The 17,948-nt window shown below is 45.1% G+C and overlaps 1 protein-coding gene across 2 annotated transcripts in view; it reads right to left on the bottom strand.

Moving 5' to 3' along the window:
• LOC137427185 (syntaxin-binding protein 5) overlaps positions 1–17,948 on the bottom strand; it is a 331,945-nt gene that overhangs the window by 248,426 nt on the left and 65,571 nt on the right. For both annotated transcript variants that reach the window (XM_068116437.2, XM_068116439.2), the window contains exon 2: positions 16,500–16,597. In XM_068116437.2, the coding sequence (XP_067972538.2) occupies positions 16,500–16,597 (98 nt within the window). The remainder of the gene's footprint in view (positions 1–16,499; positions 16,598–17,948) is intronic.

Here is a 17,948-nt window from a genome sequence, read left to right as displayed (position 1 = left end):
TTCACAAGCAGATACCATATTCACAAGCAGATTCCATACTCACAAGCAGATACCATACTCACAAGCAGATTCCATATTCACAAGCAGATACCATATTCACAAGCAGATTCCATACTCACAAGCAGATACCATATTCACAAGCAGATTCCATACTCACAAGCAGATTCCATACTCACAAGCAGATTCCATACTCACAAGCAGATTCCATATTCACAAGCAGATTCCATATTCACAAGCAGATACCATATTCACAAGCAGATACCATATTCACAAGCAGATTCCATACTCACAAGCAGATACCATATTCACAAGCAGATTCCATATTCACAAGCAGATTCCATACTCACAAGCAGATTCCATACTCACAAGCAGATTCCATATTCACAAGCAGATTCCATACTCACAAGCAGATTCCATACTCACAAGCAGATACCATACTCACAAGCAGATTCCATACTCACAAGCAGAATCCATATTCACAAGCAGATACCATATTCACAAGCAGATACCATATTCACAAGCAGATACCATACTCACAAGCAGATACCATATTCACAAGCAGATACCATATTCACAAGCAGATACCATATTCACAAGCAGATACCATACTCACAAGCAGATACCATACTCACAAGCAGATTCCATATTCACAAGCAGATACCATATTCACAAGCAGATTCCATACTCACAAGCAGATACCATATTCACAAGCAGATTCCATACTCACAAGCAGATACCATATTCACAAGCAGATACCATATTCACAAGCAGATTCCATACTCACAAGCAGATACCATACTCACAAGCAGATTCCATATTCACAAGCAGATACCATATTCACAAGCAGATTCCATACTCACAAGCAGATACCATATTCACAAGCAGATTCCATACTCACAAGCAGATTCCATACTCACAAGCAGATTCCATACTCACAAGCAGATTCCATATTCACAAGCAGATTCCATACTCACAAGCAGATTCCATATTCACAAGCAGATACCATATTCACAAGCAGATACCATATTCACAAGCAGATACCATATTCACAAGCAGATTCCATACTCACAAGCAGATACCATACTCACAAGCAGATACCATATTCACAAGCAGATTCCATACTCACAAGCAGATTCCATACTCACAAGCAGATTCCATACTCACAAGCAGATACCATACTCACAAGCAGATTCCATACTCACAAGCAGATTCCATACTCACAAGCAGATTCCATACTCACAAGCAGATTCCATACTCACAAGCAGATTCCATACTCACAAGCAGATACCATATTCACAAGCAGATTCCATACTCACAAGCAGATTCCATACTCACAAGCAGATTCCATACTCACAAGCAGATACCATATTCACAAGCAGATTCCATACTCACAAGCAGATTCCATACTCACAAGCAGATTCCATACTCACAAGCAGATACCATATTCACAAGCAGATTCCATACTCACAAGCAGATTCCATACTCACAAGCAGATTCCATACTCACAAGCAGATTCCATACTCACAAGCAGATTCCATATTCACAAGCAGATACCATATTCACAAGCAGATACCATATTCACAAGCAGATACCATATTCACAAGCAGATTCCATACTCACAAGCAGATACCATACTCACAAGCAGATACCATACTCACAAGCAGATACCATATTCACAAGCAGATACCATATTCACAAGCAGATACCATATTCACAAGCAGATACCATACTCACAAGCAGATACCATACTCACAAGCAGATACCATATTCACAAGCAGATACCATATTCACAAGCAGATTCCATACTCACAAGCAGATACCATACTCACAAGCAGATACCATACTCACAAGCAGATACCATACTCACAAGCAGATACCATATTCACAAGCAGATACCATATTCACAAGCAGATACCATATTCACAAGCAGATACCATACTCACAAGCAGATACCATACTCACAAGCAGATACCATATTCACAAGCAGATTCCATACTCACAAGCAGATACCATACTCACAAGCAGATTCCATACTCAGAAGCAGATTCCATACTCAGAAGCAGATTCCATACTCACAAGCAGATACCATACTCACAAGCAGATACCATACTCACAAGCAGATACCATATTCACAAGCAGATTCCATACTCACAAGCAGATTCCATACTCACAAGCAGATACCATACTCACAAGCAGATACCATATTCACAAGCAGATACCATATTCACAAGCAGAATCCATACTCACAAGCAGATACCATACTCACAAGCAGATACCATATTCACAAGCAGATACCATATTCACAAGCAGATACCATATTCACAAGCAGATACCATATTCACAAGCAGATACCATACTCACAAGCAGATACCATACTCACAAGCAGATACCATATTCACAAGCAGATTCCATACTCACAAGCAGATACCATACTCACAAGCAGATTCCATACTCACAAGCAGATACCATATTCACAAGCAGATACCATATTCACAAGCAGATTCCATACTCACAAGCAGATACCATATTCACAAGCAGATACCATATTCACAAGCAGATACCATATTCACAAGCAGATTCCATACTCACAAGCAGATACCATACTCACAAGCAGATACCATATTCACAAGCAGATACCATATTCACAAGCAGATTCCATACTCACAAGCAGATACCATACTCACAAGCAGATACCATACTCACAAGCAGATACCATATTCACAAGCAGATACCATATTCACAAGCAGATTCCATACTCACAAGCAGATACCATACTCACAAGCAGATACCATATTCACAAGCAGATTCCATACTCACAAGCAGATTCCATACTCACAAGCAGATACCATACTCACAAGCAGATACCATATTCACAAGCAGATACCATATTCACAAGCAGATACCATATTCACAAGCAGATACCATACTCACAAGCAGATACCATACTCACAAGCAGATACCATATTCACAAGCAGATACCATATTCACAAGCAGATACCATATTCACAAGCAGAGACCATACTCACAAGCAGATACCATATTCACAAGCAGATACCATACTCACAAGCAGATACCATACTCACAAGCAGATACCATACTCACAAGCAGATACCATATTCACAAGCAGATACCATATTCACAAGCAGATACCATATTCACAAGCAGATACCATACTCACAAGCAGATACCATATTCACAAGCATATACCATACTCACAAGCAGATACCATATTCACAAGCAGATACCATATTCACAAGCAGATACCATACTCACAAGCAGATACCATACTCACAAGCAGATACCATATTCACAAGCAGATACCATATTCACAAGCAGATACCATATTCACAAGCAGATACCATACTCACAAGCAGATACCATATTCACAAGCAGATACCATATTCACAAGCAGATACCATATTCACAAGCAGATACCATATTCACAAGCAGATACCATATTCACAAGCAGATACCATATTCACAAGCAGATACCATATTCACAAGCATATACCATACTCACAATAATCCAAGATACACACACATGTGATGTCAATAGTTTCATGGGTTAAACCAAATCCTTGACCTTCCAGTTCCGCATAACGATGGCGTGTCATGGACTATTGTGAGTATCCCGTGTTCATGGAACCTTTGGAATGCCACACATCGTCAATCGGTGGGTGACCAGTTGTTGGTTTAGTTAGTCAATCGGTGGGTGACCAGGTGTTGGTTTAGTTAGTCAATCGGTGGGTGACCAGGTGTTGGTTTAGTTAGTCAATCGGTGGGTGACCAGGTGTTGGTTTAGTTAGTCAATCGGTGGGTGACCAGGTGTTGGTTTAGTTAGTCAATCGGTGGGTGACCAGGTGTTGGTTTAGTTAGTCAATCGGTGGGTGACCAGGTGTTGGTTTAGTTAGTCAATCGGTGGGTGACCAGGTGTTGGTTTAGTTAGTCAATCGGTGGGTGACCAGGTGTTGGTTTAGTTAGCCAATCGGTGGGTGACCAGGTGTTGGTTTCGTTTTACTCAACAATGAGGGATGTACAAGGATGACGAGTGTGCAGGGATACTTACTTTGGAGGTGTACATAAGATTGCACCAGGCCACCATATTTCCTGGTTCTGCCTGAGCATAACCAGGTAGGCTTTGGAGAGGTGTTTTGGAAGCTGCAAGGTCTCACGGGATGTTAGTGTATTCATTCATCAATATTCTGTGGATATAGTGGAGTGATGGAAGGACAGATTCATAAAGATAGATGTGCTGTTCACTGTGGTGACATATCACGTGGTGCTTTTTAAGGTAGACGTGTCCGTGTCTGTAATTTTACCTTAAAGCAGTCACTGTCAGGTGCGCTTGGTCTCTCAGCGATGTTTAACCGAGTTGCGGCATTCTCTATAGTGAGAACAGGTCTCACTGCAGGTGAACACCAAAGGTCGGGACATGGCAGGTCAAGGTCTTCATGGAAGGTTTATTGAGCATTGATGGTTATTCAGATAAATATCACCTTCCTCCAGCCATCACCGAGTGATTAATCCACACCTTAACCACACCTGCAACAACCGGTAAACAAGATGATCTGCCATCTTTAAAATGATGGAATATTCACAGATTGGAAAATTCATGGGTTGGGATTTCGCATTAAAGTCCCTGGAAGCTCCCGAGCCAATGCGGCTCGGTTTCCTGTTCTGCAATCCTCAGACTGCCAGGAATGCGTGTCCCGGGTGAGGTGTCCGCACGTGACCGGAATCGTCAATGAGACCTCATGTCACCACCATTACGAGAACTTCGGCCTCAATACGACTGCTACGTCATACACAAATCATCTCATCATCCACAACTTCCAACAGAGTACAAATTGGGATTGGGCACCGTGGACCCCACGGAATTCAAGAGCAGAGGGGAAAATACTATTCCTTTGGAAGGTCTCCTGATCAAATTGCTTTCGGCCTAGCATATCATGGGAATACCATGCGGATGAACAAGACGTTAACATGTGTATTGCTTGGACCCGAGACATGCGATTGAGAATTCCACCAGGATATTGATCTCCGTATGACGAATCATGTGAAAATACCATCGTGGATCTTCATTGGCCCCGTTGTGTGGAAAGCTCCGGGATAAAACGTGGCACCGGGTGATGTTTTTAATGGGATTGCATTTGGCAAGAGATTGAATCCAGCCTCAGACAGCTGGGGGTGAGTGCACTAACTCCGAGCTTTCCATCATGGCCGACTCCGCAGCAGGTACCAACCCACTGTGCACAGCATGATGGGAGCATCAGAAACAGACAATTTGTGTGATGATCAACTCATCTGTGCATCAATTTGGGGTTATCGATCACGTGCTTTAGATAGACCTGATAACTTTCGGGAAACGTTGTTTTGCTGCTTTTCCAGGAACCTTTTAAAAATATTTTGGATACAAGATCGAGGCTCGTGTAAGAGCTGACATTTGATCAAAAAAAGACAAACGGACACAAAAAACACGATAAAGGGAGCGGGAGACACGATGGGGACCAGGGACATCGGGAGATCTGTGGGAGGGAGAGGGCTTGGGGGGAAAATGCGTGGGAAAGGGGGAAGGGGGGGGGGGGTTGGAGAGGTAAAAACTGCTAGAAGCGACACTGCTAGAACTTCCAGGAAAGAAGTTGGTATTTCAAAAAAGTGGATCTGGGGTGAAATTAGTGGGGGTAGAAAAGATCAAGGTTTTGGATGGGGGAAGAGAAGAGTTTAGTTAATGGTGGTGAACAGCTGTTTTAAAGACCTGGAGGGAGGAGTGGGATTGAAGAGAGTGAGGGAGTTTGTTCCAGAGGTGGGAGAAAACAGGAATGAAAGAGTGAAGGTGAGCAGAGAGTCTTGATTTTGGCAGTTTAACCATAAGAGGGTTTCTGGCAGATCTTGTGCGATCTGTAGGAATATTTGTGGGACAGAGCCCAGAGAGAGCTGGAGGAGCAAGGCCGGAGAGGAGTCGGTAGAAGACGGAAAGACCACCAACCTGCCTGCGGTGAGTGAGTAAAAGGCCCTCGGAGTTAGCTTCATCGCGGGAGATTCCAATGATTCTGAATGCTTTGGTTTCAACAGCGTGACGACGAGCTAGGTGTGAGGCAGGAGCACCAGCCCAGAGGGGAGAGCAGTACTCCATTGAGCTGCGGATGAAAGCCTTGTATGTGGTGAGGAGCTCAGGTGTGCCAAGGAAGGACTTCGCACGACGGAGGATGCCCAGTCGGCGACTTGCTTTGGAGGCCAGCTTGGAAATGTGGTTTTCCCAGGAAAGATCATGGCAGATAGTGAGACCCAAAAGCTTGAGTGACAGAACTTCTTGGAGAGGATTGTTCAGAATGGGGATGGGAGGGTTTTCCAGTCGGTCTTTTCGGAGAGACATTGTAAGAGTGTGAGATTTGTCAGGATTGAAAGACATGTTCCACTTGTTTGCCCAGTCAGTGATTTTGTCCAGGTCCGCAGAGAGTGAGGAGGCTGCAGACTGCCGATCTGAGGGATGAGGAATGGAGCGGCAGAGAGTGGAGTCATCAGCAAAGAGATAGAGAGGATTTTCCAGAGAGTCAGAGAGATCATTGATGAAGACCAGAAAAAGCACAGGGCCCAGAACACTGCCTTGGGGAACTCCAGCCTGAACAGGCTTGGAATGACGAATCAAAATTCCAAAAGTGCACGGCCTTGCGTCACCACCTAATATTCATTTAAAAAGGAAAACACAAGCGCGAGCTCTGTGACGTAATACGATGTCTTCACACGTGCCACGAGGACCGGTCAAACGAAGGAACTTGTGAATGAAACCAAACACGACCATCCAGCAAAGGCCCCAAAATGGAGAACTTAGAGTGGGTCGGTGATCGGACCATAACTCGTCGAAACCCAAAGTGGTCCCACATGTAGATACCTCACCATTTCATTGGACAAGCACCATCAGTAGTCGAGTACACAGGTGTACGCATTGTACGCACACAGCAACTCTAAGAGCATATCAGTGTGTGTGTGTGTGTGTGTGTGTGTGTGTGTGTGTGTGTGTGTGTGTGTGTGTGTGTGTGTGTGTGTGTGTGTGTGTGTTGTTTTACTAAAGTCGAGGCTCATGGAGGAGCGAAATCAGCGAAAATAGAGAAAGACTTGGACAAATGGGGGTTGTGGGGAAGAATGAGATTCATGGAGTGGACAAGATGGATACAGAAGGAAAATCTCAGGAAGGAAAAACTTTCAACTTAGAAAGAGATGGGCTTGGGGAGGGTCAATGGGGGTGTAAAAGATCATGGATTGGATGTGGGTGGTGGTGAACGGCTGATATCGGTCTCCGAGTGGCCTTGTCCATCTCGCCCAGTAGTCTCGACTCCACCCTGTAGTTCTGGCTTTGATCATCAACCTCTGGCATCAGCAGTAAAACAATTGCTTTGTTAAAACGCGAAGTCCAGAGACGGAGAGCAATTTGCAAATGGAATCTTGGAAACGAGGGAATGGACGGACGTATCAGATTGAATGTCAAATTACTCTCCCGGTAACCCCTCAATCAGCTTCTGCCTCTCAAAGTAACGTTTCATTCGCGCTTGCTCAATGGCGGACAAAAGTACATAACCATGGGCCGAGTGTCGGGACAGCTCGACATCCATAAGGGAACAAGGTTGGAATAAAACGCACTAATGGAACTCGGGAAGGTACAATTGGCACCTCGGAATTGACAATTTATAACAGAACGCGCTTCTTTTTTCTCCCAGAATTCTGTCTGGATGAGAAATGGACGAATTTGATTTTTTTTTGTCTGTTGGACAAAAAGGAAATTGTTTTTCAAAGCTTCACTTGCGATGCTGTTCGAACAACCCTCACCAGTTATTCCTTCCTTACACGGGAGGTCACATTTAAATAGTACACCGGCGGTTACATGGGACACGTCAGAAGAGGACATCCTGGGCGGTTACATGGGACACGTCAGGAGAGGACAGCCCGGGTGGTTACATGGGACATGTCAGGAGATGACAGCCCAGGTGGTTACATGGGACATGTCAGGAGACGACAGCCCGGGTGGTTACATGGGACAAATCAGGAGAGGACAGCCCAGGTGGTTACATGGGATACGTCAGGAGAGGACAACCCAGGCGGTTACATGGGATAGGTCAGGAGAGGACAACCCAGGTGGTTACATGGGATACATCAGGAGAGGACAACCCAGGTGGTTACATGGGACAAATCAGGAGAGGACAGCCCAGGTGGTTACATGGGATACGTCAGGAGAGGACAGCCCAGGTGGTTACACGGGATACGTCCAGCAATCCTGTGATCGGACCATTCCTTTACCAATCGGACCAAAGTTACAAAGGGGTATTTTGGGGTCTTTTGGGTCTTCGGGGTATTTTCAGTCTCATGGGTCTTTTCGATTTTTTCGGTCTTCAGTGTGTTTTGTGTCTTCAGGGTCTTTAAGGGTCTTTGGGATATTTTAGGTCTCTGGGGTCTTTTGGGTCTTTTGTGTATTTTGAGTCTTCAGAGTATTTTAGGGCTTCATGGTCTTTTGGGGTCTTTAAGAGTCTTGGGATGTTTTTGGTGTTTTGAGTCTTCAGGATCTTTATGGGTCTTTGAGGAATTTTGGGTCTTCAGGGTCTTTTGGCTTTTAGTTGTCTTTTTGGGTATTTAAGAGTCTTGGGGTCTTTCGGGTCGTTGGGGTCTTTTGGATCTTCAGGGTATTTGGGGTATTTTCGGTCTTTGGGGTCTTCTGGATATTTAAGGGTCTTTAGGGTCTTTTGGATATTCAGGATATTTAGGGTCTTTTGGGTATTTGAGGTCTTTGGGGTCTTCGTGGTCTTTTGGGTCTTTAAGGGTCTTGGAGTCTTTTGTGTCTTCTGGATCTTTAAGGATATTGGGGTCTCAGGAGAGGACAGCCCAGGTGGTTATATGGGATACGTCAGGAGAGGACAGCCCAGGTGGTTACATGGGATACATCAGGAGAGGACAACCCAGGTGGTTACATGGGATAGGTCAGGAGGACAGCCCAGGTGGTTACATTGGATAGGTCAGGAGAGGACAGCCCAGGTGGTTACATGGGATAGGTCAGGAGAGGACAACCCAGGTGGTTACATGGGATAGGTCAGGAGAGGACAACCCAGGTGGTTACATGGGATAGGTCAGGAGAGGACAGCCCGGGTGGTTCCATGGGATAGGTCAGGAGAGGACAGCCCGGGTGGTTACATGGGACAAATCAGGAGAGGACAGCCCAGGTGGGTATATGGGATACATCAGGAGAGGACAACCCAGGTGGGTACATGGGATACATCAGGAGAGGACAACCCAGGTGGGTACATGGGATACATCAGGAGAGGACAACCCAGGTGGGTAGATGGGATACATCAGGAGAGGACAACCCAGGTGGGTACATGGGATACATCAGGAGAGGACAACCCAGGTGGGTACATGGGATACATCAGGAGAGGACAACCCAGGTGGGTACATGGGATACATCAGGAGAGGACAACCCAGGTGGGTACATGGGATACATCAGGAGAGGACAACCCAGGTGGGTACATGGGATACATCAGGAGAGGACGGCCCAGTTGGTTACATCTTGGGTTTGACGGTAGTTCCACATTTGGCGACATCGCAATGCGCATCTGGACACCACATATGCGGTTATATCTGAGTACAATACACGGGGTTACATGCGGACACCACGTGCAAGGTGAAGTCACATCCAAATCGACTTCAGGAGGGAGAGGCGGTCGGGTCAAGGTTACATATAATATGGACATCACGCAGATGGCTGCACATAATGGCGGGTTCACCGGAAGTTAGACTGCAATCAGAAATGAAAATAAGCCCTGTGCTGTGATGGAATAAATAAATAAATGCTCGCAGCACTTATGGGCAAAACATGTTTCTTGGCAATGAAAATGTCTGAGTACTGCAGGACTTGTACAAACACGCAGCCAGGTCATGTGATCAAAATGGAAAGAGCAACACGGCAGCTGTCGAGCTTCACAACTACCATTGGACAGCCGAACACATGCAATCCGTCGGAGTCAGGTGGGTTTCTTCACTGCCACGGCGACCATGTAACCCAGTGCTACCTGCCGCATGGTCGGGTAGTCTGCAACTAAACCGACGACCCTCACCGGCACAATCTTACACTCTCAGTGTCAGGATTGCGGGTCTTACTGCGGGTCTTACTTCCTGTCTCGCTCAAACGACAGCTACTGGGCTACCTTTAATCCTTCTTTCTTACAAACAAACATCATACTTAGCACCTGGGTTTTGGTGATTGTTAGCACCTGGGTTTTGGTGATTGATTATTACAACCTGGGTTTTGGTGATTGTTAGCACCTGGGTTTTGGTGATTGATTATTACAACCTGGGTTTTGGTGATTGTTAGCACCTGGGTTTTGGTGATTGATTAATTACCACCTGGGGTTTTGGTGATTGTTAGCACCTGGGTTGTGGTGATTGTTAGCACCTGGGTTGTGGTGATTGTTAGCACCTGGGTTTTGGTGGTTGGCAGCACCTGGGTTTTGGTGATTGTCAGCACCTGGGTTTTGGTGATTGTCAGCACCTGGGTTTTGGTGATTGTCAGCACCTGGGTTTTGGTGATTGTCAGCACCTGGGTTTTGGTGATTGTCAGCATCTGGGTTTTGGTGATTGTCAGCACCTGGGTTTTGGTGATTGATTATTACCACCTGGGTTTTGATGATTGTTAGCACATGGATTTTGGTGATTGATTATTACCACCTGGGTTGTGGTGATTGTTAGCACCTGGGTTTTGGTGGTTGTCAGCACCTGGGTTTTGGTGATTGTCAGCACCTGGGTTTTGGTGATTGTCAGCACCTGGGGTTTGGTGATTGTCAGCACCTGGGTTTTGGTGATTGTCAGCATCTGGGTTTTGGTGATTGTCAGCACCTGGGTTTTGGTGATTGTCAGCACCTGGGTTTTGGTGATTGTCAGCACCTGGGTTTTGGTGATTGTTAGCACCTGGGTTGTGGTGATTGTTAGCACCTGGGTTGTGGTGATTGTTAGCACCTGGGTTGTGGTGATTGTTAGCACCTGGGTTTTGGTGATTGTCAGCACCCGGGTTTTGGTGATTGTTAGCACCTGGGTTTTGGTGATTGTCAGCACCTGGGTTTTGGTGATTATTACCACCTGGGTTTTGGTGATTGTTAGCACCTGGGTTTTGGTGGTTGTTAGCACCTGGGTTTTGGTGGTTGTTAGCACCTGGGTTTTGGTGATTGATTGTTAGCACCTGGGTTTTGGTGATTGTCAGCACCTGGGTTGTGGTGATTGATTGTTAGCACCTGGGTTTTGGTGATTATTACCACCTGGGTTTTGGTGATTGTTAGCACCTGGGTTTTGGTGATTGTCAGCACCTGGGTTTTGGTGATTGTTAGCACCTGGGTTTTGGTGATTGTCAGCACCTGGGTTTTGGTGATTGTCAGCACCTGGGTTTTGGTGATTGTTCGCACCTGGGTTTTGGTGATTGTTAGCACCTGGGTTGTGGTGATTGTTAGCACCTGGGTTTTGGTGATTGTCAGCACCCGGGTTTTGGTGATTGTTAGCACCTGGGTTTTGGTGATTGTCAGCACCTGGGTTTTGGTGATTATTACCACCTGGGTTTTGGTGATTGTTAGCACCTGGGTTTTGGTGATTGTTAGCACCTGGGTTTTGGTGATTGTCAGCACCTGGGTTTTGGTGATTATTACCACCTGGGTTTTGGTGATTGTTAGCACCTGGGTTTTGGTGATTGTTAGCACCTGGGTTTTGGTGGTTGTTAGCACCTGGGTTTTGGTGATTGATTGTTAGCACCTGGGTTTTGGTGATTGTTAGCACCTGGGTTGTGGTGATTGTTAGCACCTGGGTTTTGGTGGTTGTTAGCACCTGGGTTTTGGTGATTGATTGTTAGCACCTGGGTTTTGGTGATTGTTAGCACCTGGGTTGTGGTGATTGTTAGCACCTGGGTTTTGGTGGTTGTTAGCAGCTGGGTTTTGATGATTGTTAGCACCTGGGTTTTGGTGATTGATTGTTAGCACCTGTGTTTTGGTGATTGTTAGCACCTGGGTTTTGGTGGTTGTTAGCACCTGGGTTTTGGTGGTTGTTAGCACCTGGGTGTTGGTGATTGTTAGCACCTGGGTTGTGGTGATTGTTAGCACCTGGGTTGTGGTGGTTGTTAGCACCTGGGTTTTGGTGGTTGTTAGCACCTGGGTTGTGGTGATTGTTAGCACCTGGGTTTTGGTGATTGTTAGCACCTGGGTTTTGGTGGTTGTTAGCACCTGGGTTTTGGTGATTGTTAGCACCTGGGTTTTGGTGATTGTTCGCACCTGGGTTTTGGTGATTGATTATTACCACCTGGGTTTTGGTGATTGTTAGGACCTGGGTTTTGGTGATTGTTAGCACCTGGTTTTGGTGATTGATTATTACCACCTGGGTTTTGGTGATTGATTATTAACACCTGTGTTTTGGTGATTGTTAGGACCTGGGTTTTGGTGATTGATTATTACCACCTGTGTTTTGGTGATTGATTATTACCACCTGGGTTTTGGTGATTGTTAGGACCTGGGTTTTGGTGATTGTTAGCACCTGGTTTTGGTGATTGCTTATTACCACCTGTGTTTTGGTGATTGATTATTACCACCTGTGTTTTGGTGATTGTTAGGACCTGGGTTTTGGTGATTGATTATTACCACCTGTGTTTTGGTGATTGTTAGCACCTGGGTTTTGGTGATTGATTATTACCACCTGGGTTTTGGTGATTGTTAGCACCTGGGTTTTGGTGATTGATTATTACCACCTGTGTTTTGGTGATTGTTAGGACCTGGGTTTTGGTGATTGATTATTACCACCTGTGTTTTGGTGATTATTACCACCTGGGTTTTGGTGATTGATTATTACCACCTGGGTTTTGGTGATTGTTAGGACCTGGGTTTTGGTGATTGATTATTACCACCTGTGTTTTGGTGATTGTTAGCACCTGGGTTTTGGTGATTATTACCACCTGGGTTTTGGTGATTGTTAGCACCTGGGTTTTGGTGATTGATTATTACCACCTGGGTTTTGATGATTGTTAGCACATGGATTTTGGTGATTGATAATTATTACCACCTGGGTTTTGGTGATTGTTACCACCTGGGTTTTGGTGATTGTTAGCACCTGGGTTTTGGTGATTGTTAGCACCTGGGTTTTGGTGATTGTTAGCACCTGGGTTTTGGTGATTGTTAGCACCTGGGTTTTGGTGATTGATTATTACCACCTGGGTTTTGGTGATTGTTAGGACCTGGGTTTTGGTGATTGATTACTACCACCTGGGTTTTGGTGATTGATTATTACCACCTGGGTTTTGGTGATTGTTAGCACCTGGGTTTTGGTGATTGATTATTACCACCTGGGTTTTGGTGATTGTTACCACCTGGATTTTGGTGATTATTACCACCTGGGTTTTGGTGATTGATTATTACCACCTGTGTTTTGGTGATTGTTAGGACCTGGGTTTTGGTGATTGATTATTACCACCTGGGTTTTGGTGATTATTACCACCTGGGTTTTGGTGATTGATTATTACCACCTGTGTTTTGGTGATTGTTAGGACCTGGGTTTTGGTGATTGATTATTACCACCTGGGTTTTGGTGATTATTACCACCTGGGTTTTGGTGATTGATTATTACCACCTGGGTTTTGGTGATTGTTAGGACCTGGGTTTTGGTGATTGATTATTACCACCTGGGTTTTGGTGATTGTTAGCACCTGGGTTGTGGTGATTGATTATTACCACCTGGGTTTTGGTGATTGATTATTACCACCTGGGTTTTGGTGATTGTTAGCACCTGGGTTGTGGTGATTGATTATTACCACCTGGGTTTTGGTGATTGATTATTACCACCTGGGTTTTGGTGATTGTTAGCACCTGGGTTTTGGTGATTGTTCGCACCTGGGTTTTGGTGATTAATACCACCTGGGTTTTGGTGGTATATATATATATATATATATATATATATATATATATATATATATATATATATATATATACACACACACACACACACGAGTATAAAACCCGTCAAAAATTACGGCTTGGAACAGTTTATTTGACGGTGCAGCCACATGAGCGTGCCAAAGTCTGAAGCCTGGGCCTAGTGTCAGGTGTGCTTTTATCTTCTCGGGATCTTTTGGGTCTTCGGGGTATTTTCAGTCTCATGGGTCTTTTCGATTTTTTCGGTCTTCAGTGTGTTTTGTTTCTTCAGGGTCTTTAAGGGTCTTTGGGATATTTTGGGTCTTCATGGTCTTTTGGGTCTTTAAGGGTCTTGGAGTCTTTTGTGTCTTCTGGGTCTTTAAGGATATTGGGGTCTTTTCAGTCTCTTGGGTCTTTGGGGCTCTTTAGGGAAATTTGGGTCTTCAGGGTCTTTTGGTCATTTGGGCCTTTAAGGGTCTTCATGGTCTTTTGGGTCTTCACGGTCTTTTGGGTCTTCACGGTCTTCATGGTCTTTTGGGTCATCGGGGTCTTTTGGATCATCGGGGTATTTTGGGTGTTTGGGGGTCCATTGGGTCTTCAGGGTTTTTTCAGCCTTTTGGGTTTTTGAGGGTCCTTGGGGTCTTCTGGGTCCTTAGGTTATTTTCTGTCATTTGGGTCTTCTGGGTCCTTGGGTGTCTTCTGGGTCCTTGGGTGTCTTCTGGGTCCTTGGGTGTCTTCTGGGTCATTTGGGTTTTTTGGGTCCTTGGGGTATTTTGGGTCCAAGGAGTCTTTCAGATATTTTAACCAGTGGACACACGCAGTGGTGTTCGATGATTGCCCATTAAAACCGCACTCAAATCCCTCCTAAAGCGCCACTCAAAGCCTTTAAAATCTACACTCATGAAGGGACACACACACACACACACACACACACACACACACACACACACACACACACACACACACACACACACACACACACACACACCGTGTGTGTGTGTGTGTGTGTACATGTGCATGCTTGTATATGTGTGTACATGTGCATGCTTGTATATGTGTATGCACATGTGCATGCTTGTATATGTGTGTGCACATGTGCATGCTTGTATATGTGTGTACATGTGCATGCTTGTATATGTGTGTACATGTGCATGCTTGTATATGTGTGCACATGTGCATGCTTGTATATGTGTGTGCACATGTGCATGCTTGTATATGTGTGTGCACATGTGCATGCTTGTATATGTGTGTACATGTGCATGCTTGTATATGTGTGTACATGTGCATGCCTGTATATGTGTGTGCACATGTGCATGCTTGTATATGTGTGTGCACATGTGCATGCTTGTATATGTGTGTACATGTGCATGCTTGTATATGTGTGTACATGTGCATGCTTGTATATGTGTGCACATGTGCATGCTTGTATATGTGTGTGCACATGTGCATGCTTGTATATGTGTGTACATGTGCATGCTTGTATATGTGTGTGCACATGTGCATGCTTGTATATGTGTGTACATGTGCATGCTTGTATATGTGTGTGCACATGTGCATGCTTGTATATGTGTGTGCACATGTGCATGCTTGTGTATGTGTGTGCACATGTGCATGCTTGTATATGTGTGTGCACATGTGCATGCTTGTATATGTGTGTGCACATGTGCATGCTTGTATATGTGTGTGCACATGTGCATGCTTGTATATGTGTGTACATGTGCATGCTTGTACATGTGTGTGCACATGTGCATGCTTGCATGTGTGTGCACATGTGCATGCTTGTATATGTGTGTGCACATGTGCATGCTTGTATATGTGTGTGTACATGTGCATGCTTGTATATGTGTGTGCACATGTGCATGCTTGTATATGTGTGTACATGTGCATGCTTGTATATGTGTGTGCACATGTGCATGCTTGTATGTGTGTGCACATGTGCATGCTTGTATATGTGTGTACATGTGCATGCTTGTATATGTGTGTGCACATGTGCATGCTTGTATGTGTGTGCACATGTGCATGCTTGTATATGTGTGTACATGTGCATACTTGTATATGTGTGTGCACATGTGCATGCTTGTATGTGTGTGCACATGTGCATGCTTGTATATGTGTGTACATGTGCATGCTTGTATATGTGTGTACATGTGCATGCTCACTCGGTCGCTGTTTTATCCTCTACTGCATTAAACATACAACATTAACTCGACCCAAGTTTATGATGAAAACCTGTCAGTAAATTATATTATTCATTCACTCAGAGGTAAAATGCAACATTTCATTTTTCATTCATTAACCTTGAACTTCAAGGCTTTCACTGCAATGTTCTTTCCTTGAATCATTCCCCAGAAATAAACTCCCCTGATTTTAACCCATTACTCCAAGTTTGTCTTCCTTAAAATCTTTTCACATGGGGGAGGGACTGGTGAGGGTCGTTTGAATGTTTGTGTGTGTGTGTGTGTGTTGGGGGGGGGGGGGGGTAATTGAGGTTTTCTTTTTTTAAGCCCAAATCAGATCGTACTGATCAGTTATAACTGTTACATGCCTTGGCGTAGGCCCGAGGGTCGACGATTCACAAATGAAGGATACATCCTGAGAGCACCGAGCCGCGTTCCGATGGCGAGGAGCCGCTGGACTGGATCCAGCGCAAGGGCCGAAGGCTGGTATGGAAAGCCATGGCGCACGGTCTGCAAAACAGGACGTGAAGATCTGTACACCAAGACCATAGCAGTTTGGCAGGTCGCATGTCGTGCTTAATCTGGTAATTTGCACAAATCTCATCACGTGTGCAAAACGTTCGTAGTAAAACAATCAGTCGCAATGGCCGGAACAATATGGACAATCGTCGTGAACAACACACAAAGCACCACCACCACCACCTTGGGGGCCGAATCATGACAGGTAATGTCAAAGTAAATGGTGTCACGTGGACAAAAAGAATCCCACTTTACCTGTGCCTATATCATCGGGTTAAAGTTGATAATGACCCAGGATGGTGAAAATCAGACAAGCCAGTCCAGGTGCAACATGTCCACTGGCGCAACCGGGGAGGGTCTTAGGAGGGGCTCGAGCCCCCTCCTTGGCTCAACCTTTGGAGAAAACCATCCTGACTGGATGAGGACCACTGGTCACGTGCATCACACTACATTGTGGTTGCCACTTTTACACTCCAAACTTGATTTTGTACTTTAATCGTTTGTGGGCCTCTCTGCTACTTACTCATTTTTAGCTCTTACACGAGCCTCGACTTGGTATACGAAAACACAAACAAACAAACAGGTAACCTTAGACCCACCACCCCCTATTTAGTAAAATCCTGGTTGCCCCCTTGCATGCGTCCAATAGAGCAATATGGCCGATACATAAACGACCACGAGAAAACCTAAAACCGACAGGTTTGCCGAAGCGGAAAATCGGCGAATTGTGAAAAGGGCAAACACGTGATGAACACGGAAAACCAACACGTGATGTGAATATGAGCGAACGGAATAACGAAATTCAAAATACAAGCAGCAATGCATAGGGAGACACCAAAGATGAAGGACAACACATCTGCTCGAGTTTGGTAAAAATAAAAATAAAAACTTTGGGACTTTATTGGTCAGGTGAGTCTTTTGGGACTGCCACTGGTAACAGGTAACCCAGTGCTACCTACCGCATGATCGGGTTGTCGGTGAGTAAACAGACACCCCTAACTGACTTTACTAGTGCAGAGGGTGACTGTGACACCTAACAGTGACTGTGACACCTACTAGTGACTGTGACACCCACCAGTGACTTTGACACCTATCAGTGACTGTGACACCTACCAGTGACTGTGACACCCACCAGTGACTGTGACACCTACCAGAAACTGTGACACCTACCAGTGACTGTGACACCCACCAGTGACTTTGACACCTATCAGTGACTGTGACACCCACCAGTGACTGTGACACCTACCAGTGACTGTGACACCCACCAGTGACTGTGACACCCACCAGTGACTTTGACACCTATCAGTGACTGTGACACGTACCAGTGACTGTGACACCTAAC

This window comes from Myxine glutinosa, chromosome 5, assembly GCF_964187855.1.
Source record: "Myxine glutinosa chromosome 5, kmMyxGlut1.1, whole genome shotgun sequence".
In the NCBI taxonomy this organism is placed as follows: domain Eukaryota; kingdom Metazoa; phylum Chordata; class Myxini; order Myxiniformes; family Myxinidae; genus Myxine; species Myxine glutinosa.
Note: the sequence above shows the minus strand (reverse complement) of the source record. Positions and strands in the feature narration are given on the sequence as shown.